The sequence below is a fragment of the Ranitomeya imitator genome, chromosome 1, assembly GCF_032444005.1.
Source record: "Ranitomeya imitator isolate aRanImi1 chromosome 1, aRanImi1.pri, whole genome shotgun sequence".
NCBI lineage: Eukaryota > Metazoa > Chordata > Amphibia > Anura > Dendrobatidae > Ranitomeya > Ranitomeya imitator.
The window spans coordinates 555,926,813-555,954,599 of NC_091282.1; the positions used below are offsets into that span (position 1 = coordinate 555,926,813).

Here is a 27,787-nt window from a genome sequence, read left to right on the forward strand (position 1 = left end):
GATCTTTTCGCCCCCAATTTTTTATTTTCCCAAGGGTAAGAGAAGAAATTAGACCACAAAAGTTGTTGTGCAATTTGTCCTGAGTGCGACGATACCCCATATGTGGGGGTAAACCACTTTTTGGGTGCATAGCAGAGCTCGGAAGGGAAGGAGCGCCATTTGACTTTTCAATGCAAAATTGACTGGAATTAAGATGGGACGCCATGTTGGTTTGGAGAGCCCCTGATGTGCCTAAACATTAAAAAACCCCACAAGTGACACCATTTTGGAAACTAGACCCTCTAAGGAACTTATCTAGATGTGTTTTGAGAGCTTTGAACCCCCAAGTGTTTCACTACAGTTTATAACGCAGAGCCGTTAAAATAAATTTATTTTTTTTTCGCAAAAATTTTTTAGCCCCCAGTTTTGTATTTTCACAAGGGTAACATAATAAATTGGACCCCAAAAGTTGTTGTCCAATTTGTCCTGAGTACGCTGATACCCCATATGTGGGGGGGAACCACTGTTTGGGCGCATGGCAGAGCTCGGAAGGGAAGGAGCGCCATTTGGAATGCAGACTTAGATGGATTGGTCTGCAGGAGTCACGTTGCATTTGCAGAGCCCCTGATGTACCCAAACAGTACAAACCCCCCACAAGTGACCCCATATTAGAAACTAGACCTCCCATGGAACTTATCTAGATGTGTTGTGAGAACTTTGAACCCCTAAGTGTTTCACTACAGTTTATAACGCAGACCCGTGAAAATAAAAATTCTTTTTTTTTTCACAAAAATGATTTTTTAGCCCCCAGCTTTGTATTTTTACAAGGGTAACAGAATAAATTGGACCCCAAAAGTTGTTGTTCAATTTGTCCTGAGTACGCTGATACCCCATATGTGGGGGGAACCACTGTTTGGGCTCATGGCAGAGCTCGGAAGGGAAGGAGCGCCATTTGGAATGCAGACTTAGATGGATTGGTCTGCAGGCGTCACGTTGCATTTGCAGAGCCCCTGATGTACCCAAACAGTAGAAACCACCCACAAGTGACCCCATATTGGAAACTAGACCTCCCATGGAACTTATCTAGATGTGTTGTGAAAACTTTGAACCCCCAAGTGTTTCACTACAGTTTACAACGCAGAGCCGTGAAAATAAAAATCCTTTTTTTTCCCACAAAAATGATTTTTAGCCCCCCAAATTTTTATTTTCCCAAGGATAACAAGAGAACTTGGACCCAAAAAGTTGTTGTCCAATTTGTCTCGAGTACGCTGATACCCCATATGTTGGGGTAAACCCCTGTTTGGGCGCACGGGAGAGCTCGGAAGTGAAGGAGCACTGTTTTACTTTTTCAATGCAGAATTGGCTGGAATTGAGATCGGACGCCATGTCGCGTTTGGAGAGCCCCTGATGTGTCTAAACAGTGGAAACCCCCCAATTATAAATGAAACCCTAATCCAAACGCACCACTAACCCTAATCCCAACTGTAACCCTAACCACACACCTAACCCAGACACACCCCTAATTCTAATCCCAACCCTAATCCCAACCGTAAATGTAATCCAAACCCTAACCCTAGCCCCAACCCTAGCCCTAACCCTAACCCTAACCCTAACCCTAACCGGAAAATGGAAATAAATACATTTTTTTAAATTTTATTATTTTTTCCTAAGGCTAGGTTCACATTGCGTTAGGGAAATCCGTTTAGCACTAGCGGATTGCGCTAACACAATGTCTTTTTAGGTGTCGTGTTTAGTGGTCGCGTTAACGTCCCCGCTCTGGAAGATCGGGGATCGGACCTCGGGCGCGCCGCGGACGCTGCAAGCAGCGTCTGAGGCGCGCCACAAAACAATGGCACCTTGCTAGCGCGAGCCGAAAATGGCACGCTCTAGCGATGCGCTACACCTGAAAATCACATTGCTGTCAATGGTTGTGCTAACGGACCCGTTGCACGGCGTTAATTGTGACATTTTCGCCGTGCAACGCTGTCCGTTAGCGTTAACCCATTAACGCAATGTGAACCTAGCCTAACTAAGGGGGTGATGAAGGGGGGTTTGATTTACTTTTATAGCGAGTTTTTTAGCGGATTTTTATGATTGGCAGCCGTCACACACTAAAAGACGCTTTTTATAGCAAAAAAGTTTTTGCGTCTCCACATTTTGAGACCTATAATTTTTCCATATTTTGGTCCACAGAGTCATGTGAGGTCTTGTTTTTTGCGGGACGAGTTGACGTTTTTATCGGTTACATTTTCGGACACGTGACAGTTTTTGATCGCTTTTTATTCCGATTTTTTTGTGAGGCAGAATGACCAAAAACCAGCTATTCATGAATTTCTTTTGGGGGAGGCGTTTATACCGTTCCGCGTTTGGTAAAATTGATGAAGCAGTTTTATTCTTCGGGTCAGTACGATTACAGCGACACCTCATTTATATCATTTTTTTTATGTTTTGGCGCTTTTATACGATAAAAGCTATTTTATAGAAAAAATAATTATTTTGGCATCGCTTTATTCAGAGGACTATAACTTTTTTATTTTTTTGGTTATGATGCTATATGGTGGCTCGTTTTTTGCGGGACAAGATGACGTTTTCAGAGGTAACATGGTTATTTATATCCGTCTTTTTGATCGCGTGTTATTCCACTCTTTGTTCAGCGTTATGATAATAAAGCGTTGTTTTTTGGCTCGTTTTTTTTTTTTTTTTCTTACGGTGTTCACTGAAGGGGTTAACTAGTGGGCCAGTTTTATAGGTCGGGTCGTTACGGACGCGGCGATACTAAATATGTGTACTTTTATTGTTTTTTTGTTTTTTTTTTATGTAAAGAAATGTATTTATGGGAATAATATTTTTTTTTTTCTGCTTTATTTAGGAATTTTTTTTTTATTTTTTTTTTTACAAGTGTGGAAATTTTTTTTTTTACTTTTTCACTTTGTCCCAGGGGGGGACATCACAGATCACCGATCTGACAGTGTGCACAGCACTCTATCAGATCGGTGATCTGACATACAGCCGGGCAGGATTAGAGCTGCAGCTGCAGCCTGATCCTGACCCGGAAGTGCTCCCTGCAGGACCCGGATGCAGCCCGGCGGCCATTTTGGATCCGGGGACTGCAGGGAGAAGACGCTCGGTACACGGTGAGCACATCACCGTGTACCGATCGTCTCAGGGAAGCCCGCAGGGAGCCCCCTCCCTGCGCGATGCTTCCCTGCACCGCCGGCACACCGCGATCATCTTTGATCGCGGTGTGCCGGGGGTTAATGTGCCGGGAGCGGTCCGTGACCGCTCCTGGCACATAGTGCCGGATGTCAGCTGCGATAGGCAGCTGACACCCGGCCGCGATCGGCCGCGCTCCCCCCGTGAGCGCGGCCGATCGCATATGACGTACTATCCCGTCCATGGGAATTAAGTCCCAGGTCACCTGGACGGGATAGTACGTCATATGGGATTAAGGGGTTAATATAATTTACCATTTTTCACGACCTATAGAGAAGCATAGGGCAACAGTCAGAAGCAAAAAGCATAAGCAAAGCCATGTGTGTTTTGATAATAAAAATGCCACAATTCAAAGTACCAACAGTGTTCATGTTGGTGTTATAACAAATATACATTTTGTATTTTATAAGGCGATAATATATAATGATGTGTTATGTCGAATTTTTATGAATGTAAACCCAAGAATGGCGGCACAGGAACTGTCAAGTTACCAAGCAGAGCATGAAGACTGCATACGTGACAAGATCATACAAGTCTGGAGATTTCCTCACTCCTCCCTTGCTCACACACTAGTACAATGTCTGTGTACACCACCTCACTACATTTCACAGAAAGGCTACAGTCCCGAGGATCAGAGACCATTGACCACTGAGATAATGAGGACCAGCCAGGTGGTGAAGTATTCCTTATTTATTTCCTGCTATATATTTTGGGTAAGTACATGCATTTATCTACTTCTTTCCAGAGTTAAAAATGAAAGGTTTTGTGTGCATGGCCTTTAGTGAGCAATTAAGTGTAAATCCGCTCTTCGGCACATGTACTGGTAGTAGTTGTAATATACTGTATACAATTAGCTTTGTCATTTTTCATGTGAATGTCTGCAATATTGTTTCATTTACCAATGAAAAAATCAATTGGGTGATATATTGGCTTAAAGGGATTTGATCAAGTATGTGGAGAAGGCCAAGCAAGCTATTTAAAGGGGTATTCCCATCTCCAAGATCTTATCTCAATATGTAGTAGGTGTAATAAGAATAATATTAGCTAATACCTCCAATTAGAAAAGTAGCATCGTTTTTCTGATTCGTTTTATAACACTTACCCCATGACCTTAGGCATCCATGGTTACAACCACTAATAATAATAATAATAGTTTTATTTATATAGCGCCAACATATTCCGCAGCGCTTTACAAATTATAGAGGGGACTTGAACAGACAATAGACATTACAGCATAACAGAAATCACAGCTCAAAATAGATACCAGGAGGAATGAGGGCCCTGCTCTTAAGCTTACAAACTATGAGGAACTAAGCGTTAACTAACTATCTAACTAGCTAACTAACTATATGAGTGGTAATAACCATGAATACCTAAGCTACTGTAATGCCCTGTACATGGGGTAAGTGACATAGCGAATCAGACGAACTATACTACATTTGTAAATGGAGGTATTTGCTAACATTATTATTATAATCATCACATCTACATATTGTGATAGAATCTTGGAGATGGGAATACCCCTTTAATTGCGGATGTGGAATACTTACAATTTCAAAGCATTTAGGTGTTTCTACCTTTCACACTGCCCCTTATGCTGGCAATTCATCTACCTTTCCACTCCCCTATAAACATGCACTCTTGAATCAGTCAAGTGTACATGCTAATTTCAACAGAGAGTGGTAAACAGCTGCCAATAGACACCTCTGGCAGTGGCCTATCCCCCTAGGGAATACATTTCATATTACATCTCCTGCCAATACCTTTGGTATACAACATGGGTATATTTTCATTTACATGCATTTATGGGTGTATGGGTCATTACATATCACTGAATAATTTGTAGTTATTCTGCGTTCGTTCCGCTGACACCTGCTATTTCCTCCTGTATATCCTATCATACCAATGTTAGCATTGTGTTACGCCTCGAACTATGTAATTAGTATCTTTATGCCCTGTGCTTCTATTTGTGTAGTATTATATCTATTTGTTTTGTGTGTTCTATATCTCCTTTATGCTACAGTCACACATCCGTGTGCAATTTGCCCATTTTTTTTGCACATGGACACATTGAGTTTCAAGGGTAATATCACAAATCAAGTAAACATCACAATTCCAAGTGTGAGATCCATAAGACTCAGAGGTTCTTTTTTATCCCATTCTGAGCACCAGCATAGTACAACCTCAATGGGTTTGAGGTTGTGCTAAATCAGACAGCACACCAACATTTCACTACGATGTGTAAATCCAGGCTTATTGTACAATTCCAAGTCCCTGCCAATAATAATAATAATAATCTTTATTTATATGCTTTATTCAATATGCTGACAGCTTCAATGGGAACAGTGTAATGCTTCATTTCACCTATGGTGGAACTGAAAGGAAATCAACCATATGCTACTGGTTCCTTATTACAACCTGTAGTCTATTGTTATAGGATCCTTTTCATATAAATGGATTGTTAAAACCAAGCAACCATCTAGTTCTTCATATAAACTTACCATGTCATGAGGAAAATATAAATCAAATTTCTGGTGTCCTCTTTTTGAGTCCTTGTGCTGCAGATTTTTGGATTCCTATCATCTCAACATTCACCCAGGACTGTCTTTAGGGGCAGGCAAACCAGGTATTTGCTAAGGGCCTCCACTCCCCCAGGGGACCTCAGCCAGTGGCCACTATGGGGCTCATGAATCAGGGAGGCCCAGTGCCAGCACCAGCTCCAGATTCCCCTGCATTGCGCATTCAACTGTATCGGCATCATAGAGTCTTATACAGTTGAAAGCAATGATGGAAGAGAGAGCGTCAGGTGACACTTCCTCTCTCATCATTCCCCCTCTGCGTCTGACATCTGACTCAGCTAGTGTGATGACATCACTTCATCATGCTCCACAATGTGCCAGGCAGTGGAGCTGCTGAGTAGATGTGCTGCAGAGACCGGATCAGCGGGGAAATGAGGAAAGGTGAGTATTATTTTTTAAAATCAATGAGTATGTGGTGGCCATAATACTGCAGGACTATGGGGCTGCATTATACTCTATGGGGCTGCATCATACTCTAAGGGGCTGCATTACACTCTATCGAGCTGCATTACAATCAATGGGGCTGCATCACACTCTATTGGGCCACATCATACTCTATGGAACTGCATCACATTCTATGGGGCTGCATCATATTCTATGGGGCTGCATTTCACTCTATGGGGCTGCATTACACTCTCTGAATCTGCATCACACTCTATGGGGTTGCATCACACTTTGTGGGGCTGCATCATACTCTGTGGGGCTGCATTATTCTCTGTGGGGCTGCATTATACTCTATAGAGCTGCATTATACTTTGTGGGGCCTGTTGTGAGTTCCGTTCTGGAGCACCCTTCTGTGGTTGCTAATGGTATGTTTGCGAGTTCTGCCCTTGGGCTCCCTCTGGTGGTTTCGAGTGGAACTGCTGCTCCGTTAGGTAGCTGTAGCAGCTGCCTTCACTAATCGCCTTGCCTGGGTTTGTTATTTAAACCTGCTCTGGGCTTTAGTCCATGCCTGCTGTCAATGTTCTTGGTTGGATTTGATTCTTCCCTTGGATTTCTCATATGGCCAGTCCTTGTCTGCAAAAGATAAGTTTTGCTAGTTTGTTTGTCCATTTGCTTGGACTCTATTGCTTTGCATTTTGTCTCTTTTGTCCAGCTTGTCACCATTTCTTATTTAGGCTAGCTGGAAGCTCTGGGAAAGCAGATTTGCCCCTCCACACCGTGAGTCGGTGTGGAGTTCATTTTTGTAAACTCTGCGTGGATTTTGTAGTTTTTAATACTGACCGCACAGTATCCTTTGCTCTCTGTCTATCTAGTTTAGTATTGGCCTCCCCTTTGCTGAACTCTAATTTCATTTCTGTGTTCGTCATTTCCCTCTCCTTTCACAGTCAATATTTGTGGGGGGCTCTCTTTCCTTTTGGGGGTTTCTCTGAGGCAAGATAGCTTTCTATTTCCTTCTTTAGGGGTAGTTATATCTTAGGCTGTGACGAGGTGTCTAGGGAGTGTCAGGAACATCCCACGGCTATTTCTAGTTGTGTTGTTAGGATTAGGGACCGCGGTCAGTAGAGATACCACCTTCTCAGAGCTCGTTCCATGTTGCGTTTTAGCCACCAGGTCATTTCAGTGTGGCCTCTTAACCACCAGGTCATAACAGGGGCCGCATTATACTCTATGGAGCTGCATCACACTCTATGGGGCTGCATTACACTCTGTTGGGCCACATAATACTCTGTGTGGCCTCACCATACTCTGTGGGGCTGCATTATACTTTGTAGAATGGCATCATACTCTGTAGGGCTGCATCATATTCTGTGGGGCTGCATGACACTCTAGGAGGCTGCAATACACTCTATTGCATTACACTTTATGGTGCTGGAATATACTCTCAGGGACTGCAATATACTCTATGGGGTTGCATTACAGTATGGGGCCGCATTACACTCTGTGGGTCCTCATTACTATATGGGGGCAACATTATACTATATGTACTATATGGGGGCTGCATTATCCTATATGTGCTATATGGAGGCCGCATTACGCTTCATGGGGCCACACAAAACTCTTTGGGACTGCATTACACTCTACAGGGCCGCATTACACTCTATGTGGCAGCATCAAACTCTATGGGGCCGCATCATATTCTATGGGGCTGCATTATATTCTATGGGGCTGCATTACACGCTATGGGGCAGCATTATTCTCGGTAGGGCCGCATTATACTCTGTGGGGCTGCATTACACTCTGTGGTGCTGCATTACACTCCATGAGACTGCATTGCACTCTATGGTTCTGCAATACACTCTATGGGGCCTCATTACTAGATGTACTATATGAGGACTGCATTATAATATATGGGGCTGCATTATACTGTATGTACTATATGGAGGTTGCATTATACGCTATCAAGGACTATGGGGAGCGCATTATACTAAGTGTACTACATGGGGTTGCATTATACTCTATCAAGGACATTAATGAGTGTATTATGCTATGCATAGTGTATGGGGGCTGCATTATACTGTATTCAGGACTACGGGGAGTGCATTATACTGTATTGAGCACTATGGGGAATTCATTATACTATAATTAGGGCTATGGGGTGAATTATGCTATATTGAGAATTACTATACTATATTGAGGATTATGGAGAGTGTATTATAGTATATGGAGGACTATGGGGAGTATATTATACTTTATGGAGGGCTATTGGGTGCGTTATACTATATGGAGGACTATGTTTTGTGCATTATACTATATGGAGGACTATGAGGAGTTTATTATACTTTATGGATGACTATTGGTTGTGTTTTACTGTATGGAGGACTATGGTTTGTGCATTATATTATATGGAGGTCTATGGGGAGTGTATTATAGTTTATGGATGACTATTGGATGTGTTATACTGTATGGAGGACAAAGGTTTGTGGATTATGCTATATGGATTACTATGGTTTGTGCATTATACTATATGGAGGACTATGGGGAGTGCATTATACTATTTGGAGGACTATGGGGTGTACATTTTACTAGGTGGAGGACTATGGGTTGCATTATATTAAACAATCAAATGCTGCCTATTCATTTAGTGATTGGATTGTTTATACCGGAACAAAAATCATTATTCTCAGCAACACATCATCTGGTGAAAACTGCAGATACACACGTGGTCAAAATTGTTGGCACTCCTCGTTTAATGACAGAAAAACGCACAATGCTAACTGAAATAACTTGAATCTGACAAAAGTAATAATAAATAAAAAATCTATGAAAATTAACAAATGAAAGTCAGACATTGCTTTTCAACCATGCTTCCACAGAATTAAAAAAAACAAAATTAAAGCTCATGAAATAGGCCTGGACAGAAATGATGGTACCCTTAACTTAATATTTTATTGCACAACCTTTTGAGGCAATCACTGCAATCAATCAATTCCTGTAACTGTCAATGAGACTTCTGCACCTCTCGACAGGTATTTTGTCCCAGTCCTCCAGTTGTCTTGTGTTTCAAGGTTGCCTTTTTCAGATAGCATGTTTCAGCTCTTTCCAAAGATACTCAATAGGATTTAGGTCAGGGCTCATAGAAGGCCACTTCAGAATAGTCCAATGTTTTCCTCTTAGCCAATTCTTGGGTGTTTTTAGCTGTGTGTGTTTTGGGTCATTATCCTGTTGTAAGACCCATGACCTGAGACTGAGACCAAGCTTTCTGACACTGGGCAGCACATTTCTCTCTAGAATCCCTTGATAGTTTTGAGATTTCATTGTACCCTGCACAGATTCTAGACACCCTGTGCCAGATGCAGCAAAGCAGCCCCAGAACATAACAGAGCCCCCTCCATGTTTCACAGTAGGGACAGTGTTCTTTTCTTGATATGCTTCATTTTTTGCATCTGTGAATATAGAGCTGATATGCCTTGCTAGAAAATTAAATTTTTATCTCATCTGTCTATAGGACATTCTCCCAGAAGCTTTGTGGCTTGTCAACATGTAGTTTAGCAAATTCCAGTCTGGCTTTTTTATGATTTTTTTTCCAACAATGGTGTTTTCCCTGGTAGTCTTCCATGAAGTCCACTTTGGCTCAGACAACGATGGTGCGATCTGACACTGATGTTCCTTGAGCTTGGAGTTCACCTTTAATCTGTTTAGAAGTTTTTCTGGGCTTTTTTGTTACCATTCGTATTATCCGTCTCTTTGATTTGTCAGCAATTTTCCTCCTGTGGCCACGTTCAGGGAGGTCGGCTACAGTCACATGGATCTAAAAATTTGTGAATAATATGTGCAACTGTAGTCACAGGAACATCAAACTGCTTGGAGATGGTCTTATAACTTTTACTTTTAATATGTTTGTCTATAATTTTCTTTCTAATCTCCTGAGACAACTCTTTCCTTTGCTTCCTCTGGTTCATGTTGAGTGTGATACACACCATGTTACCAAACAGCACAGTGAGTATCTGTAGCCCTACATACAGGCCCAGTCACTGATTCCAGGATTGTAGACACCTGTGATGCTAGTTAGTGGATACGCCTTGATTTTAACATGTCCCTTTTGTCACATTATTTTCAGGGGTACCATCATTTCTGTCCAGGACTATTTCATGAGTTTTATTTTTTTTTACATTCTGTGGAAGCATGGTTGAAAAGCAATGTCTGAATTTCATTTGTCCATTTTCATAGATCTTTTACTTATTATTACTTTTGTCAGATTCAAGTTATTTCTGTGACATTGTGGGTTTTTCTGTCATTAAACGAGGGGTACCAACAATTTTGATAACGTGTGTATGTTGCTGATAACATGATACTGTATGGGGACAGATTGACCTACTAGTGATCGTTCTGTGCCTTTCATTCTTCCTCAGCGGGTGTAAAGTGGCTGGAAAACAAGCGCTTGAATGACTCAATATTGTTGATCACGCTCTTTTAAAGGCCTGAAATCAGTGCATGTACATGCAACCGAAATGTTTCTGTGTGATGGTGCAATATGTTAGCATTTGGAGCCCCACTTTAAACTTTTGCCTAGGGACTATCACAGACTACCAAAAACAGTGCTCATAGGGCTGTTTAAGAAGCTGGTGCCAATTTGAACCAGAATGCTAAGGAAACCAGAAATCAGCACTTTCATGGCAGAAGGATTACAAAAGGAAGGCATCAAGTGCTTTAGCTATAAATTTCCAATGTGATATAACATTTTTTATGGAAAACTGGATTGATGCTTTAACCACTTAACAATCGCTAATACAGCCCTGTATGGTTTTGCGACTGATCGGGGCCGATTAACCATTTAAATACCACTGTCAATCGCAACAGCAGTATTTAAGTTGTTACAAGTGGGTCACAAGACTCCCTTAGTAACCACTGGACCCCTGAGATGAGAATCATGATTCCCAATGGTTACCATGGTACCCTGAAGTCATGTGATGACCTCAGGATAAGGTGGCCTGTGAGATCCAGCTATAAGCTTGACGGGCTCTGAAAAGTCCAAAATTGTGAGATGTCTTGCAGAGGGATGCAGCAGTCTTGAAATTGCCAAACTTTGGGAGCGTGATCACCGAACAATCAAGTGTTTCATGGCAAATAGCCAACAGGGTCACAAGAAGCGGGTTGGGCAAAAAAAGTGCATAATAACTGTCCATGAATTGAGGAAAATCAAGTGTGAAGCTGCCAAGATGCCATTTGCCACTAGTTTTGCCATATTTCAGAGCTGCAACGTTAGTGGAGTAACATAAAGCATAAGGTGTGCGATACTCAGGGACATGGCGAAGGTTAAGAAGGTTGAAAAACGACCACCTTTGAACAAGAAACAAGATAAAACGTCAAGACTGGGCCAAGAAATATCTTAAGACTGACTTTTCAAAGGTTTTATGGACTGATGAAATGAGAGCGACTCTTGATGGGCCAGATGGATGGGTGTTGTGAATTCTGTGGCAGAGCTCCCTCCTGTGGTCACAAGTGGTACTTCGGCTGATTCTCTCTATGAGCTTCCGTTGGTGGAGGAAAGTGCTACTGCGGCTTCTGAGTTTCCTTCCTCAGGTGTTGTGGTTAAGTCGTTAGGTGCTGCTCTATTTAACTCCACCTAGTGCTTTGATCCTGGCTTCCAGTCAATGTTCTAGTATTGGACTTGCTTCCTCCTGGATCGTTCCTGTGGCCTGCTGCTCTGCATAGCTAAGTTCCACTTTTGTTATTTTTGTTTGCTGTTTTTTCTGTCCAGCTTGCTTATTTGGTTTTTTCTTGCTTGCTGGAAGCTCTGGGACGCAGAGGGTGTACCTCTGTACCGTTAGTCGGTACGGAGGGTCTTTTTGCCCCCTTTGCGTGGTTGTTTGTAGGGTTTTGTTTTGACCGCAAAGTTACCTTTCCTATCCTCGCTCTGTTCAGAAAGTCGGGCCTCACTTTGCTAAATCTATTTCATCTCTGCGTTTGTCTTTTCATCTTACTCACAGTCATTATATGTGGGGGGCTGCCTTTTCCTTTGGGGTATTTCTCTGAGGCAAGGTAGGCTTATTTTCTATCTTCAGGCTAGCTAGTTTCTCAGGCTGTGCCGAGTTGCATAGGGAGCGTTAGGCGCAATCCACGGCTGCCTTTAGTGTGGTTGGAGAGGATTAGGGATTGCGGTCAGCAGAGTTCCCACGTCTCAGAGCTCGTTCTATGTTTTTGGGTTATTGTCAGGTCACTGTATGTGCTCTGACTTCTATGTCCATTGTGGTACTGAATTACCTAATCATAACAGTACTGGAAGCCTGAAGTACTAATGATTCTCAATAGAGGGAAAAAAGAGGTTCTGAGACAATTTTTTTTTCTCTGCACTGTGTTTTGCCTTTTTTTTCCCCTAGACATTTGGGTGGTTCAGGACACAGGTGTAGCGATGGACATTAAAGGTCTGTCTTCATGTGTGGATCAGCTCACGGCAAGAGTACAAAATATTCAAGACTTTGTGGTTCAGAATTCTATGTTGGAACCAAGAATTCCTATTCCTGATTTGTTTTTTGGAGATAGAACTAAATTTCTGAGTTTCAAAAATAATTGTAAACTATTTCTGGCTTTGAAACCTCGCTCCTCTGGTGACCCAGTTCAACAAGTTAGGATCATAATTTCTTTTTTACGTGGCGACCCTCAGGACGGGGCATTTTCTCTTGCGCCAGGAGATCTTGCATTGTGTAATATTGATGCGTTTTTCCTGGCGCTCGGATTGCTGTACGATGAACCTAATTCAGTGGATCAGGCAGAGAAAAATTTGCTGGCTCTGTGTCAGGGTCAGGATGAGATAGAGGTATATTGTCAGAAATTCAGAAAGTGGTCCGTACTCACTCAATGGAATGAAGGTGCGCTCGCAGCTATTTTCAGAAAGGGTCTCTCTGAAGCCCTTAAGGATGTCATGGTGGGATTTCCTATGCCTGCTGGTCTGAATGAGTCTATGTCTTTGGCCATTCAGATCGGTCGACGCTTGCGTGAGCGTAAATCTGTGCACCATTTGGCGGTATTATCTGAGCATAAACCTGAGCCTATGCAGTGCGATAGGACTTTGACCAGAGTTGAACGGCAAGAACACAGACGTCAGAATGGGCTGTGTTTCTACTGTGGTGATTCCACTCATGCTATCTCTGATTGTCCTAAGCGCACTAAGCGGTTCGCTAGGTCTGCCACCATTGGTACGGTACAGTCAAAATTTCTTTTGTCCGTTACCTTGATCTGCTCTTTGTCATCTTATTCTGTCATGGCATTTGTGGATTCAGGCGCTGCCCTGAATTTGATGGACTTGGAGTATGCTAGGCGTTGTGGGTTTTTCTTGGAGCCCTTGCAGTGTCCTATTCCATTGAGAGGAATTGATGCTACGCCTTTGGCCAAGAATAAGCCTCAGTACTGGACCCAGCTGACCATGTGCATGGCTCCTGCACATCAGGAGGTTATTCGCTTTCTGGTGTTGCATAATCTGAATGATGTGGTCGTGTTGGGGTTGCCATGGCTACAAGTTCATAATCCAGTATTAGATTGGAAATCCATGTCTGTGTCCAGCTGGGGTTGTCAGGGGGTACATGCTGATGTCCCATTTCTGTCTATTTCGTCATCCACCCCTTCTGAGGTCCCAGAGTTCTTGTCTGATTACCGGGATGTATTTGATGAGCCCAAGTCCGATACCCTACCTCCGCATAGGGATTGTGATTGTGCTATCGATTTGATTCCTGGTAGTAAATTCCCAAAAGGTCAACTGTTTAATTTATCTGTGCCTGAGCACGCCGCTATGTGGAGTTACGTGAAGGAGTCCTTGGAGAAGGGGCACATTCGCCCGTCATCGTCGCCATTAGGAGCGGGGTTCTTTTTTGTGGCCAAGAAGGATGGTTCGCTGAGACCTTGTATAGATTACCGCCTTCTAAATAAGATCATGGTTAAATTTCAGTACCCCTTGCCGCTGTTATCTGATTTGTTTGCTCGGATTAAGGGAGCTAGTTGGTTCACCAAGATAGATCTTCGTGGTGCGTATAATCTTGTGCGTATTAAGCGAGGCGATGAATGGAAAACTGCATTTAATACGCCCGAGGGCCATTTTGAGTACCTAATAATGCCATTCGGACTTGCCAATGCTCCATCAGTGTTTCAGTCCTTTATGCATGACATCTTCCGAGAGTACCTGGATAAATTCCTGATTGTATACTTGGATGATATTTTGGTCTTCTCGGATGATTGGGAATCTCATGTGAAGCAGGTCAGAACGGTGTTTCAGGTCCTGCGTGCTAATTCTTTGTTTGTGAAGGGATCAAAGTGTCTCTTTGGTGTTCAGAAGATTTCATTTTTGGGGTTCATTTTTTCCCCTTCTACTATCGAGATGGACCCTGTTAAGGTCCAAGCCATCCATGATTGGACTCAGCCGACATCTCTGAAAAGTCTGCAAAAGTTCCTGGGCTTTGCTAATTTTTATCGTCGCTTCATCTGCAATTTTTCTAGTATTGCTAAACCATTGACCGATTTGACCAAGAAGGGTGCTGATGTGGTCAATTGGTCTTCTGCTGCTGTGGAAGCTTTTCAAGAGTTGAAGCGTCGTTTTTCTTCTGCCCCTGTGTTGTGTCAACCAGATGTTTCGCTTCCATTCCAGGTCGAGGTTGATGCTTCTGAGATTGGAGCAGGGGCTGTTTTGTCGCAGAGAAGTTCTGATTGCTCGGTGATGAAACCATGCGCCTTCTTTTCCAGGAAGTTTTCGCCTGCTGAGCGAAATTATGAAGTTGGCAATCGAGAGTTGCTGGCCATGAAGTGGGCATTCGAGGAGTGGCGTCATTGGCTTGAAGGAGCTAAGCATCGCGTGGTGGTCTTGACTGATCATAAGAACTTGACTTATCTCGAGTCTGCCAAGCGGTTGAATCCTAGACAGGCTCGTTGGTCGCTGTTTTTTGCCCGTTTTGACTTTGTGGTTTCGTACCTTCCGGGCTCTAAAAATGTGAAGGCGGATGCCCTGTCTAGGAGTTTTGTGCCCGACTCTCCGGGTTTATCTGAGCCGGCGGGTATTCTCAAAGAGGGAGTAATTGTGTCTGCCATCTCCCCTGATTTGCGGCGGGTGCTGCAAAAATTTCAGGCTAATAAACCTGATCGTTGCCCAGCGGAGAAACTGTTTGTCCCTGATAGGTGGACGAATAAAGTTATCTCTGAGGTTCATTGTTCGGTGTTGGCTGGTCATCCTGGAATCTTTGGTACCAGAGAGTTAGTGGCTAGATCCTTTTGGTGGCCATCTCTGTCGCGGGATGTGCGTTCTTTTGTGCAGTCCTGTGGGATTTGTGCTCGGGCTAAGCCCTGCTGTTCTCGTGCCAGTGGGTTGCTTTTGCCCTTGCTGGTCCCGAAGAGGCCTTGGACACATATCTCTATGGATTTTATTTCAGATCTTCCCGTCTCTCAAAAAATGTCAGTCATTTGGGGGGTTTGTGATCGCTTCTCTAAGATGGTCCATTTGGTACCCTTGTCTAAATTACCTTCCTCCTCTGATTTGGTGCCTTTGTTCTTCCAGCATGTGGTTCGTTTACATGGCATTCCAGAGAATGTCGTTTCTGACAGAGGTTCCCAGTTTGTTTCGAGGTTTTGGCAAGCTTTTTGTGCTAGGATGGGCATTGACTTGTCTTTTTCCTCGGCTTTCCATCCTCAGACCAATGGCCAGACCGAACGAACCAATCAGACCTTGGAAACATATCTGAGATGCTTTGTGTCTGCTGATCAGAATTACTGGGTGTCCTTTTTGCCTTTGGCTGAGTTCGCCCTTAATAATCGGGCCAGCTCGGCTACCTTGGTTTCGCCGTTTTTCTGCAACTCTGGGTTCCATCCTCGTTTCTCTTCAGGGCAGGTTGAGTCTTCAGACTGTCCTGGTGTGGATACTGTGGTGGACAGGTTGCAGCAGATTTGGACTCATGTAGTGGACAATTTGACCTTGTCCCAGGAGAAGGCTCAACATTTCGCTAATCGCAGACGCTGTGTGGGTCCCCGACTTCGTGTTGGGGATTTGGTTTGGTTGTCTTCTCGTCATATTCCTATGAAGGTTTCCTCTCCTAAGTTTAAACCTCGTTTCATTGGTCCGTATAGGATTTCTGAGGTTCTTAATCCTGTGTCTTTTCGTTTGACCCTTCCAGATTCTTTTTCCATCCATAACGTATTCCATAGGTCATTGTTGCGGAGATACGTGGCACCTATGGTTCCATCTGTTGATCCTCCTGCTCCGGTTTTGGTGGAGGGGGAGTTGGAGTATATTGTGGAGAAGATTTTGGATTCTCGTGTTTCAAGACGGAAACTCCAGTATCTGGTTAAGTGGAAGGGTTATGCTCAGGAAGATAATTCCTGGCTCTTTGCCTCTGATGTCCATGCTCCCGATCTTGTTCGTGCCTTTCATATGGCTCATCCTGGTCGTCCTGGGGGCTCTGGTGAGGGTTCGGTGACCCCTCCTCAAGGGGGGGGTACTGTTGTGAATTCTGTGGCAGAGCTCCCTCCTGTGGTCACAAGTGGTACTTCGGCTGATTCTCTCTATGAGCTTCCGTTGGTGGAGGAAAGTGCTACTGCGGCTTCTGAGTTTCCTTCCTCAGGTGATGTGGTGAAGTCGTTAGGTGCTGCTCTATTTAACTCCACCTAGTGCTTTGATCCTGGCTTCCAGTCAATGTTCTAGTATTGGACTTGCTTCCTCCTGGATCGTTCCTGTGGCCTGCTGCTCTGCATAGCTAAGTTCCGCTTTTGTTATTTTTGTTTGCTGTTTTTTTCTGTCCAGCTTGCTTATTTGTTTTTTTCTTGCTTGCTGGAAGCTCTGGGACGCAGAGGGTGTACCTCCGTACCGTTAGTCGGTACGGAGGGTCTTTTTGCCCCCTTTGCGTGGTTGTTTGTAGGGTTTTGTGTTGACCGCAAAGTTACCTTTCCTATCCTCGCTCTGTTCAGAAAGTCGGGCCTCACTTTGCTAAATCTATTTCATCTCTGCATTTGTCTTTTCATCTTACTCACAGTCATTATATGTGGGGGGCTGCCTTTTCCTTTGGGGTATTTCTCTGAGGCAAGGTAGGCTTATTTTCTATCTTCAGGCTAGCTAGTTTCTCAGGCTGTGCCGAGTTGCATAGGGAGCGTTAGGCGCAATCCACGGCTGCCTTTAGTGTGGTTGGAGAGGATTAGGGATTGCGGTCAGCAGAGTTCCCACGTCTCAGAGCTCGTTCTATGTTTTTGGGTTATTGTCAGGTCACTGTATGTGCTCTGACTTCTATGTCCATTGTGGTACTGAATTACCTAATCATAACAGATGGGCCAGAGGCTTGATCAGTAAAGGGTAGAGAGCCCCACTCCGACTCAGACGCCAGCAAGGTGGAGGTGGGGTACTGGTATGGGCTGGTATCATCAAAGATGAGCTTGTGGGAGATTTTTGGGTTGAGGATGGAGTGAAGCTCAACTCCCAGACCTACTGCCAGTTTCTGGACGACAACTTCTTCAAGCAGTGGTACAGGAAGAAGTTGGTATCGTTCAAGAAAAACATGATTTTCATGCAGGACAATGCTCCATCACATGCCTCCAACTACTCCACAGCGTGGCAGGCCAGTAAAGGTTTCAAAGAAAAAAAAATAATGACATGGCCCCCTTGTTCATCTGATCTGAACCCCATAGAGAACCCGTGGTCCCTCATAAAATGTGAGACCTAGAGGGAGGGAAAACAGTGCACCTCTCGGAACAGTGTCTGGGAGGCTGTGGTGGCTGCTGCACGCAATGTTGGTCGTAAACAGATCAAGCAACTGACAGAATCTATGGATGGAAGTCTGTTGAATGTCATCATATAGAAAGGTGGTTATATTGGTCACTAATTTTTTGAGGATTTGTTTTTGCATGTCAGTATATTTCTAAATTTGGTGCAGTTATATTGGTTTACCTGGTGAAAATAAACAAGTGAGATGGGAATTTATTTGGGTTTTATTAAGTTGCCTAATAATTCTGCACAGTAATAGTTACCTGCTCAAACAGATATCCTCCTAAGATAGCCAAATCTCAAAAAAACCCACTCCAACTTCCAAAAATATTAAGCTTTGATATTTATGAGTCTTTTGGGTTGATTGAGAACATAGTTGTTGTTCAATCATAGAAATAATCCTAAAATACAACTTGCCTAATAATTCTGCACACAGTGTAAATGAAAACGCCAAACCATCCCACAAGAAACAAGCACTAATATGGCTCCTTCAGTAAAAAAACAAAAAAGTTACAGCTTTCCAAATAGGATGATGCAAAAACAAATTTATTTTGTTAAAAGAATGTTTTTAGTTTGCAAAAATAGCAAAGCATTAAAAAAATATAAATCTGCATTCGCTGTAATTGCACCAACCCGACTAACAAATCGGTGTTATCTCTTTTACCGCTCAGTGAACGACGCAAAAATTTTTTTTAAAAACTAACTGAATTGCTGGGTTTTGTTCATTCTGTGTATGAAAAATCTGAATAAAAAGTGATCAAAAAATATTATGTACTCCAAAATGATACCAATTAAAATCTGCGAGCAAAAGAGGGGAGAAGCCAGCGCAGCCTAAGGTTAAGACGCAATACATAAAGTGCAAATGCACATATTAATTTCTAACTGTATTTTCAAAATGAGACATTTAGCAAACAATTGATCAATTCTTTGAGCCACCCCACCTCTTCACGGCATTCTCATATTGGGGCAGTGCTACACTACGTTTTTTATATCCGCTGTGCCATAAAGGCCTCCTAAATGAACTAAAAGCAAGACCACATTAAATGCAAGCTGTACCTGGAGCATTACTGAGTCACCCCCATGGCGCCAGAGTAGGCAAGCGGGGATAAAGGTTGACCAGGTCCAGACAGACATTTCAGATCCAACCTCCACACTGCCCATCCAGAACCACAGATAAAGAGTGAGACAGGCTGAGACACAGGTGCATAGTTAAACAAATCCTAAGGCAGGGCAGGGCTGCTGTGTGTGTGTACACCCAAAAATATAAAAGTTACAGCTCTCAGAATATGGCAACAAAAAAAAATCAACTACATTTTATAAAAAAAACATTTTTACTTTTTACTGTGTGATAGCAGCAAAACCTTAAAAAAACTATATAAATCTGGCATCACTATACTCGCACCAACCCAAATAAATCGTCCTTATCACTTATATGCCACGGTGAATCGTGCAAATAATAAAAATAAGAACTACTCTTTGTTCATTCTACCTCCCAAAAATCGAAATAAGGCTCTGGTCATATTATCTTGCATTCTCTGCTGAGCGTTTATATCAGGGCTTCCATGTTAATTTCCCTAAACCACGATTCAGACAAAACCCCGGACAGAGCCACTCATTTATGAGGCTGATGGAGTAGTGACTCCTTCTGGAATGGTCTGTGCTCGGGCTGAGTCCCATAATTTTAGGCGTCTTTTTAGTGCACAAATGTGGGCATCACAGATCTGTGCATGCCTAAAAAGATGGATACTACCGGTGCATATGCCAAATGGAGTATGAAGTATCTCCATCTGTCCCATGGTCGGTGGTTCCATTGGAGATTTCGTCTGAATCACATTTTTATGGGATTTCCATGGAAAGCCTGAGATAGGTGCTCAGCGTAGAACACAAGAATGTGATCCAGCCTTATTCTGGAAGCAATCAAGACCCTTAAGGAAGGTCTTTTGACCGAAACGCGCATCAGGGTGGATGGGCGTGCCACAGTGATCCTGCTATTACGACCCATTAAGGTATTTGTATTTATTATTATGTGCTGTTACTTCTGGATTGCCTGTTAATATGGATCGTACATGTGTACTGCTGATATATGTTCTTAATGTCTGTGACATGCCTGCCCTTAGCGTTCTCTTTGGATGCTGTTAACATCTGATTTTACTCTTTCTTAGCCCCATTTGCCCCTTTTTCCTGTTTTGATGATAATAATAAAGATTTATACTTTGGTTACTCCTGATGGGCTTTATGACTGTGGTTTTTGCCTCTTGGTTTTGCTTGTAGATTGAGAGGTGCAGTTTCTACAATTGGGTCACTTTGTTTTTTTCTGCTGTTCTGGCACCTCAGGGGTTCTACAGATGTTGCCCAAAAACTATTCTAGCAAAATCTGTGCTCCAAAGCCAAATAGCGCTCCTTCCTTTTCAGTCCTGATGTGTAGCCTAGGCTGGATTCACATTGCGTTAACAGCAGCCCGTTCAACACATACGTTGCTGTTAACGCAAGTGCCGACATTCCATCGGGCTAGTGCAGATAGAGCATCTGCTGCTAGCTCTATCTGTGCTAGCAGGGACGGACCCGGAAATGTTGCAGGGTCTGTCACTCAATGACAGCACATCGTTAGCACACGCCCATTGTGACGTGGAGGAGGGCCTCATAAAAAATGTTCCCATTATTAGGAAGTGTGTCTCCCATAGTGTTTGCCTATGCAGTGAATGCAAGGGCTGCCAAAAATTTGGACACACCCCAATACACCTTGGAAGAGTCGTGGAGAATGGCCTCATAAAACAATGTTCCCATTATTAGGAAGTGTGTCTCCCATACTTTTTGCCTATGCCGTGAATGCAAGGGCTGTCAAAAAATTGGACACACCCCAATACACCTTGAAAGAGATGTGGAGGAGGGCCTCATCAAAAAATATTCTCATTAGAAAGGAGCGGGTCTCCTATACTTGTAATGCCCATTCACTACAAGTATAGGAGACCTGCTCCTTTCTAATGAGAGGCAGCACGGTGGCGCAGTGGTTAGCACTGCAGCCTTGCAGCGCTGGAGTCCTGGTTTCAAATCCCACCAAGGACAACATCTTGCAAAGAGTTTGTATGTTCTCTCCGTGTTTGCGTTGGTTTCCTCCCACATTCCAAAGACATACTGATAAGGAATTTAGATTGTGAGCCCCAATGGGGACAGTGATGACAATGTGTGCAAACTGTAAAGCGCTGCGAAATGTTAGCGCTATATAAAAATAAAGATTATTATTATTATTATTATGGGCTGACAAACATTTACCCCTGCGGAGTATACATGAGCATACTGTCTAAAAAAATTTTTTATGGGCATCATAAACACCCTTTAAAAAAATTATGTGGGTGTTCCATCACGGACCACGGTCACCCTGGTGATATGGTGGTGGAGGATGAAGATGAGGAGAAGGAGGAGGACAACATCAAATAGCCAAAATCAGGAAGCTTATACCCATGTGTGGGTGTGAAGAGGTGCATGGGAATAGACCTCCCAAAAAAAAAGACAATTTGAGTTTATGTTATACTGCTTATCATTTGGTGGTGTTGAGAAGTCTGGCCCAATCCAGCCTTTGTTCATTTTTATAAGATTCAGCCTGTCAGCATTTTCAGTTGACAGGCGGATGCGCTTATCAGTTATAATTCCACCAGCGGCACTAAAACCGGCTCTGACAAAACGCTATCGGCAGGGCAGGCCAGGACCTCCAAGGCGTAGAGAGCCAGTTCATGCCACGTGTCCAGCTTGGATACCCAATAATTATAAGGCACAGAGGAATCATGGAGAATGTTCGCACAGTCAGCAAGTTACTCCCTCAGCATCTTTACAAACTTTGCGCTCCTTGTGAGAGTACCCCGCGCCTCTGGGCCTGTGCAATGGGAGTGTCTGAGAAAACTCTCTCAGAACTTTGACAGTGTTCCCCTGCCTCTGCTGGATTGGAGTTGTGTCTCTCTTGCCTGTACTCCTTGGTTGTTCAATGAACTATGACCTCTGCTGCCAGCATTTTCAGATGGGAATATATTTAATAATTCCGCAGCAAGGGCCCACTGGTACTGCCCCATTTTAGTAGACCTGTCTGCCTCGGGAATAAAAGATAGAAATTTCTCCTTGTAGCGTGGGTCTAGAAGTGTCACCAACCAGTAACGACTGTCACCCAAAATTTTGAGCATGCAAGGGTCACGGGAAAGGCAGCGTAACATAAACTCATCCATACGTGTCAGACTGCTAACAGGCAAGTCTTCCATGTCCTCACAAAGAGGACAACTGACCATGATCTCCTTCTCCTTCTCCTCCTCCTCCTCCCTGTCTTCAGGCCATCTACACTGAACAGACGGTATGACAGTTGTGCAGGCAGTACCGTCTATTGAGCATGAAACTAGCTCCTGTTCTTCCTCCTCCAATGTCACCCAATCCACGTTAGGATGAGATGAGGCTAGGCTGTGTATAATTATACTGTATGGTTCCTTTTTCCATGTCATCGTGCTCCACCTTCAATGCCTCCTTTTTTGATTGTGAGCTACAGCATTTTAGAACACAGAGAAGCGGGATGGTGATGTGAATTATGACGTCATCGCCGCTCACCATCACCATCTTGGAGTTTGGGAGAATGGTACCTATGTCTGATATCCATGTCCACGCCTAAGGTCTTATGTGTGGAGTCTGAAATTAACACTCACAGACTTGTTGATGCTAGTAGTCAACGGCTGCCCTCTTCTGCTCACAAATCCTTTCCAACATCTGCAGTATAGAGTTCCAATGCGAAGGGGCATCACACACCAGATGGTGAACCGGCAGCTGCAAATGCTGCTGAAGCACGGCAAGGGCGGAGGGAGCTGTAGCTGACTTTCACAGTCGCTCACAGGCGACGTACTTTGACAAGCAGATCCGGGAGATCTGGGTAGGTTATAAGAACCCACTGAACCACAAGGTTAAGCAAATGGGCCAGGCATGGTACTTGTGTGAGATCACCTCACCTCAGAGCCACCACCAGGTTCCAGCCTTTGTCACATATGACAATGCCTGGCTCTAGGTTCAGCGGTGTCAGCCACAGATCTGCTTGCTCTTTCAGAGCTGTCCACAGCTCTTCAGCATTGTGCAGTTTGTCACTTAAGCATATTAGCTTCAGCACAGCCTGTTGCATCTTGGCTGAGGCAGTGCTGCAGCGCTTCCAGCTTGTGACTGATGTGGTCATTTCGGAGATGGAGGCTTAAGAGGAGGAGGAGGTGCAGGAGCTGTATACTGTGGGGTCAACCCTGATAACCTATAGCCCACAATCCTCGACATCAGGAGGATGTGTTTTATCCCAAGGTCTGACTGGGTCCCGGTTTCCACTATGTTAATCCTGTGTGCAGTCAGCGACATGTACCGTCTCTGCCTACAAGTACTTGTCCATATGTCCGTGGTTAGGTGGACTTTCCCAGTAACTGCGTTATTGAGGGCATGGCTAATGTTATGGGACACCGGGAGAAATATTAGTGGCTGGTGACCGAGTACTGATGGCCGTCACCATCAGGTTGTGGAAAGCTTCCGTCTCCACGAGCCTAAAAGGCAACATTTTGAGCGCAAGCAGTCGCGAAATGTGTGAATTTAGTGGCCTGTGGGGTGCTGCATATTTGCGCTTGCGTTCTAAGGACTAAGGTATGGACAACTGAACGCTGCACTGGGACAAGGATGTGGACGTGCTTGATGATGGTGCTTGTTGAGTGTGTACAGTGACAGGTGCAGGGCAGGAGGCATCTTCGCATGCACCAGGGACAGGGGATTGACTTGCACGCAAAACAGCAGAAGAAGCAGTGGTGTGACCCGCAGACACTGTTCCTGGACCCTGGGGTTCGGCCCACAAAGTCGAGTGCTTTTGCTGCCACGGGTCCTGATCATGCTGGTGGTGGTCTGACAGGTAGTTTTGCTACCCCTGCTGTTGCTGGCCTGGCAGGTGGTGCAAATGGCCTTTTGGGGTTATCAGAAGAGTCTTTAAATAACAACCAGACTCGGCAAGACCTAACAGTTGGACTGGCAACTTCCGTCATGTTGGTGTTACGGGAAACGGTTGCCCGCCTTCTGTCTGCGGCCATCACACTGCTTCTTCCTGCCTGTTAGGGTGCTATGCCTCTCTCACCCTGTATGCTGCTGTCCTAGCTCTGCATGTCTTCCTGCCAGCTTGCATCAATTACTATATCATCCACCACCTCGCCTTCCACTTCCCCAACCTGATCCGCCACCCGGCAATTGTGTCTCATCATCGTCCACCTCTTGTGACACTTTCCGACCATCACATTCGTGTGACCGTGACTGCTCAAATATTTGGGCATTGCTACATGCGATCTTCTCTTGCCCCGCTCCAAGTGGACTGGGCGAGAGGCCCGAACCTATAAATGGAGAAGTGAACTGATTGCTCTTCAGAGTGTCCAAGAGAGGGATCAGTTGTCTCCGGGCACTCGGCATGGTGGGAGGAAGGAGGATCAGTGTGATGAATATGCGGTCCAGATTCATGGCTACAGAGACTTGACCGTGTGGAAGACAGTGTGGTGGTGGTGGCAAAGTGACTGGAAGCATTATTCTCTATCCAACCAACAACCTTTTGACACTGCTCTGGGTTCAATAGTAGTGTGCTGTGGTCCCCTAGTAATTGGGACAGGAAGGTCGGGCAAGAAGATTTGGGTGTTTGTTGTGGCACAATTTCAGCTTGCTCATGGCCTCAACCTCTACATGCACCATCACCATCACGTCCACTTCCCTGTCTCTTGCCACATGCCTTGCCCATTTTAAATGGAGGAAAATATTTTCCATGTTCACTACAAATGGCGGAATTTGGAGCGCACTTATATGTGATCCATGTGACGGACAATCCGCAGTTTGAAATAGCTGGCCTGTAGGTAACTATTTTTACCAGCAAACTGGTGTCAAAAACTTTGCTAACACACTGCAACAAAATTTAAAGGAAGGACAGAAATGGCAAAATTTTAAGCCCACTTTTTGTCTCTGATCTGTTTGACAGACAAACCACTATTTGAAATAGATGAAATGTAGGTAACTATTTTATCCAGCAAACTGGTGTCAATAACTTCAATAACACACTGCAACAAAATTGCAGAATTGGAGAAATGGCAGAATTTGGAGCGCATTTTTTATCTCTGATCCGTGTGACAGACAAACCACTGTTTGAAATAGCTGGCCAGTAAAAAAAAATATTCCTGGCCCCCTGATACCTGGGGCTATGTCTACAAATATCTGTAATAGCAGCAACAGCAGCAGACAGAACTGGAATGGACCCTCTGCCACATACAATGCCTGCCTGCCTAGCACTGATATCTATGCAGCTTTATTAGTCCTCAGAAGGACTGTTAGCTGAGATGGATATGTGTATTATATATAGTATATCGACACTAAGTTAGAGCCAAGCAAATCTCTCCATAGCTCAGCAGCAACTCTCCCTACACTGCCACTGCCTGATTTCATAGCAGACTGTGACGAGCATGGCGGCGACACGTATGATATAGACCTGATGACGCTGTGCGGCCAGCCAATCAATATAATGCCACAACTAACATGGCTGCGGCATTACAGTACAGACAATCCCTGCATGCTCATTGGCTCTCTAAAGAGTGCCAAACATGCAGGGCGGGGACCCGAGCTCCCGCCGAGCAACCCCAGAAATACTCGGCGAGCTCCAAGCATCTCGAGCAGTGAGATGCTTGGGCGAGTACCGAGCAGTGGCGAGCATGCTCACTCATCACTAGTCGTTATAGTTTTTTCGGTGCTGCTCTGGTCCCCCGGCACCATCTTGTGACAGTAGCTTCTGACTGGCCGGAAGTTAGAAGCTTCATCACACGCTCTCAGTACGAGTCTATGAGAGCCAGAACAAGGCTCTCTTAGACTTGTATTGAAATGTGACCAAAGCAGAGCTACATGAAACACTGGAACTGCAAGCAAGTCGTTTTTCGATGCAGACCGACCTGCGCGATGCTGGAAACTGATGAAGGCAGGGACAGGTGATTATCAGACAGGGGACCTACATTTAAAGCACCACTCTAGCGGTGCAATAAGAAAATGGAGTGATGCTTTTATTATAAACTTAAAACTCTTAGTTTAATATAAAATTTGATTAAAGAACTGAGACTGTGAAACATTACAGACAAGATGGTTGTATGCATTGACATAATAAAAAATCCCTTTGCAGGTTGCCAGTGGACTACTGATTGCAGTGGGATTCTATGCTAAACTATGTAAAGAGACAGGTGAGTGTCTTTAGTTTCTGGTAATTCTCTTATGCGAATGTGTGGCGCCCCTGAGGGTCCAGTTGCCACAGAGGTACTGAACCTCAGCCAGAGGTGTGGTACTCTGTTCTCAGGTAAGGAGGGGGCACTCCCCGAGATCCACACTTTAGCATCCAACACTACACCACTCCAGACCAGGGGATCTGGGCGGACCCTATTTAAGGAGGGCCTCATCTCAGGCTGGAGGGGAGAATTAGGTAGAGGGTGTGGGAGGAGTTAGTGAGAGAGACAGTTCGGAGCAAATGTGCAGAGAGAAGCTCCTGAGAGAGAGTGAAGGGGTCCTAGGGTCCAGGGAAGTGAAGAATCCACCCTGGGCACCTGAATTCTCGCCGACCGTTGTCATGTGGAAGGATCAGGTCACAGTGGGGGACCCGGCCCCCAGACTAGTGGAGAACTACAAGGCTCAGCTAGCAAGCTGGAGGCTGTGGTAACTGTATGTGCCACAGTCACAGCCATACACATTCGCTGAAAAGGCAGCCGTATAGGATCAAGGGGACCAAGAGAAGGTTGCCCGACAGGACCTGAGGCTGCTGGCTTGGGACAGTGTGTGTGAGGCGCAGGGCAGGAGGGCGAAGCCAGCGCAGAAAGAGACGACCAAGGAAGGAACATAAGAAAGGGAGTCTGCGGAAAGTGGACCCAATTTACCTGAGAGCTGGCTGGATCACAGACCCGGGGGACACAGCACCCGGCTGGGGATTGCATCTAAGAGTTGTGAGTAAAGTATGGAAAATGCACCCTGTTATGTCCTCACAATTATTTACTGTGTCACCTGCCCTGCACTACACAAGTTCGTCATTGACTTTAACACTTTCATTGCCCTGGGGTCTAGCTCTACCAGTGGAGTCTTCATGTGGTGCTCTGATTAGGTATTCATAATGCAGAGACTGCTGACAGTCACTGATCTCTCACTGACCAGCCACCTTGTTTATTTAATGAATATATGCAGCAGCTGTTGGTGTAGATAGAGATGATCTGATAGCTGCTATTGCACAAGCGCTATCTTGCTAGAGAAGAATAAACCATTTCCTCCTCCAAGATGGCGCTGACCGCTCCTGAGCAGCAGCAGCTATCGGCGATCGGCAATATGATGGTAACCTGCCACTGATTCTTGCTGGCCGTGGTTGTGGCTATATGAAATCACCTGACAGGTTCTCTTTAATGCATGAATAGAGCCTAATTGTGACTTAGGCTGGGTTCACATTGCGTTGGTTCAGTCCGGTCAACGCATGCGTTAAATGGATTGCACCAATGCTAGTGCCTTTTAAAGATTGTGTTATGCAATCGCGATAGCGCAGATGCTCCACCTACGCTATCGGTGAAGGACCTGGAAACACTGCAGATCGCGTCCAAGGGTCCGTCACAGAATGACGGCACATCGCTAACACATGCCGATTATGACATGCGTTAGCTATGCACTACATAATGGCAGTCAATTGGGGCGCTAACGCATCCGTTACATACAGGGCCGCCATCAGGGCATTACAGCCGTGACTGGCGTATGGGGCCCAGTGAGCAGAGGGGGCCCGCATCGGGCCCCATCTCATCTGCTCACCGGGCCCCCCCTGCAGGCGCTGCGGCACACTATTGACGTGCGGGCCCACGCCCGCACGTCAATAGTTAACAGCCGCCAGCCAGTC

General features: G+C 44.7%; 1 protein-coding gene across 4 annotated transcripts in view; it reads left to right on the top strand.

Annotated features, from left to right (window-relative positions):
- Window positions 1-3,761: 3,761 nt before the first annotated feature.
- The window catches only part of LOC138678876 (tetraspanin-33-like), a 162,349-nt gene continuing 138,323 nt past the window's right edge, over window positions 3,762-27,787 (top strand). For 2 of the 4 annotated variants that reach the window (XM_069767756.1, XM_069767757.1), the window contains exons 1-2: window positions 3,762-3,905; window positions 26,054-26,111. In XM_069767756.1, the coding sequence (XP_069623857.1) occupies window positions 3,849-3,905; window positions 26,054-26,111 (115 nt within the window). In that variant the 5' untranslated portion in view covers window positions 3,762-3,848. The remainder of the gene's footprint in view (window positions 3,906-26,053; window positions 26,112-27,787) is intronic. The other 2 variants (XM_069767758.1, XM_069767759.1) reach the window with 2 other exon arrangements.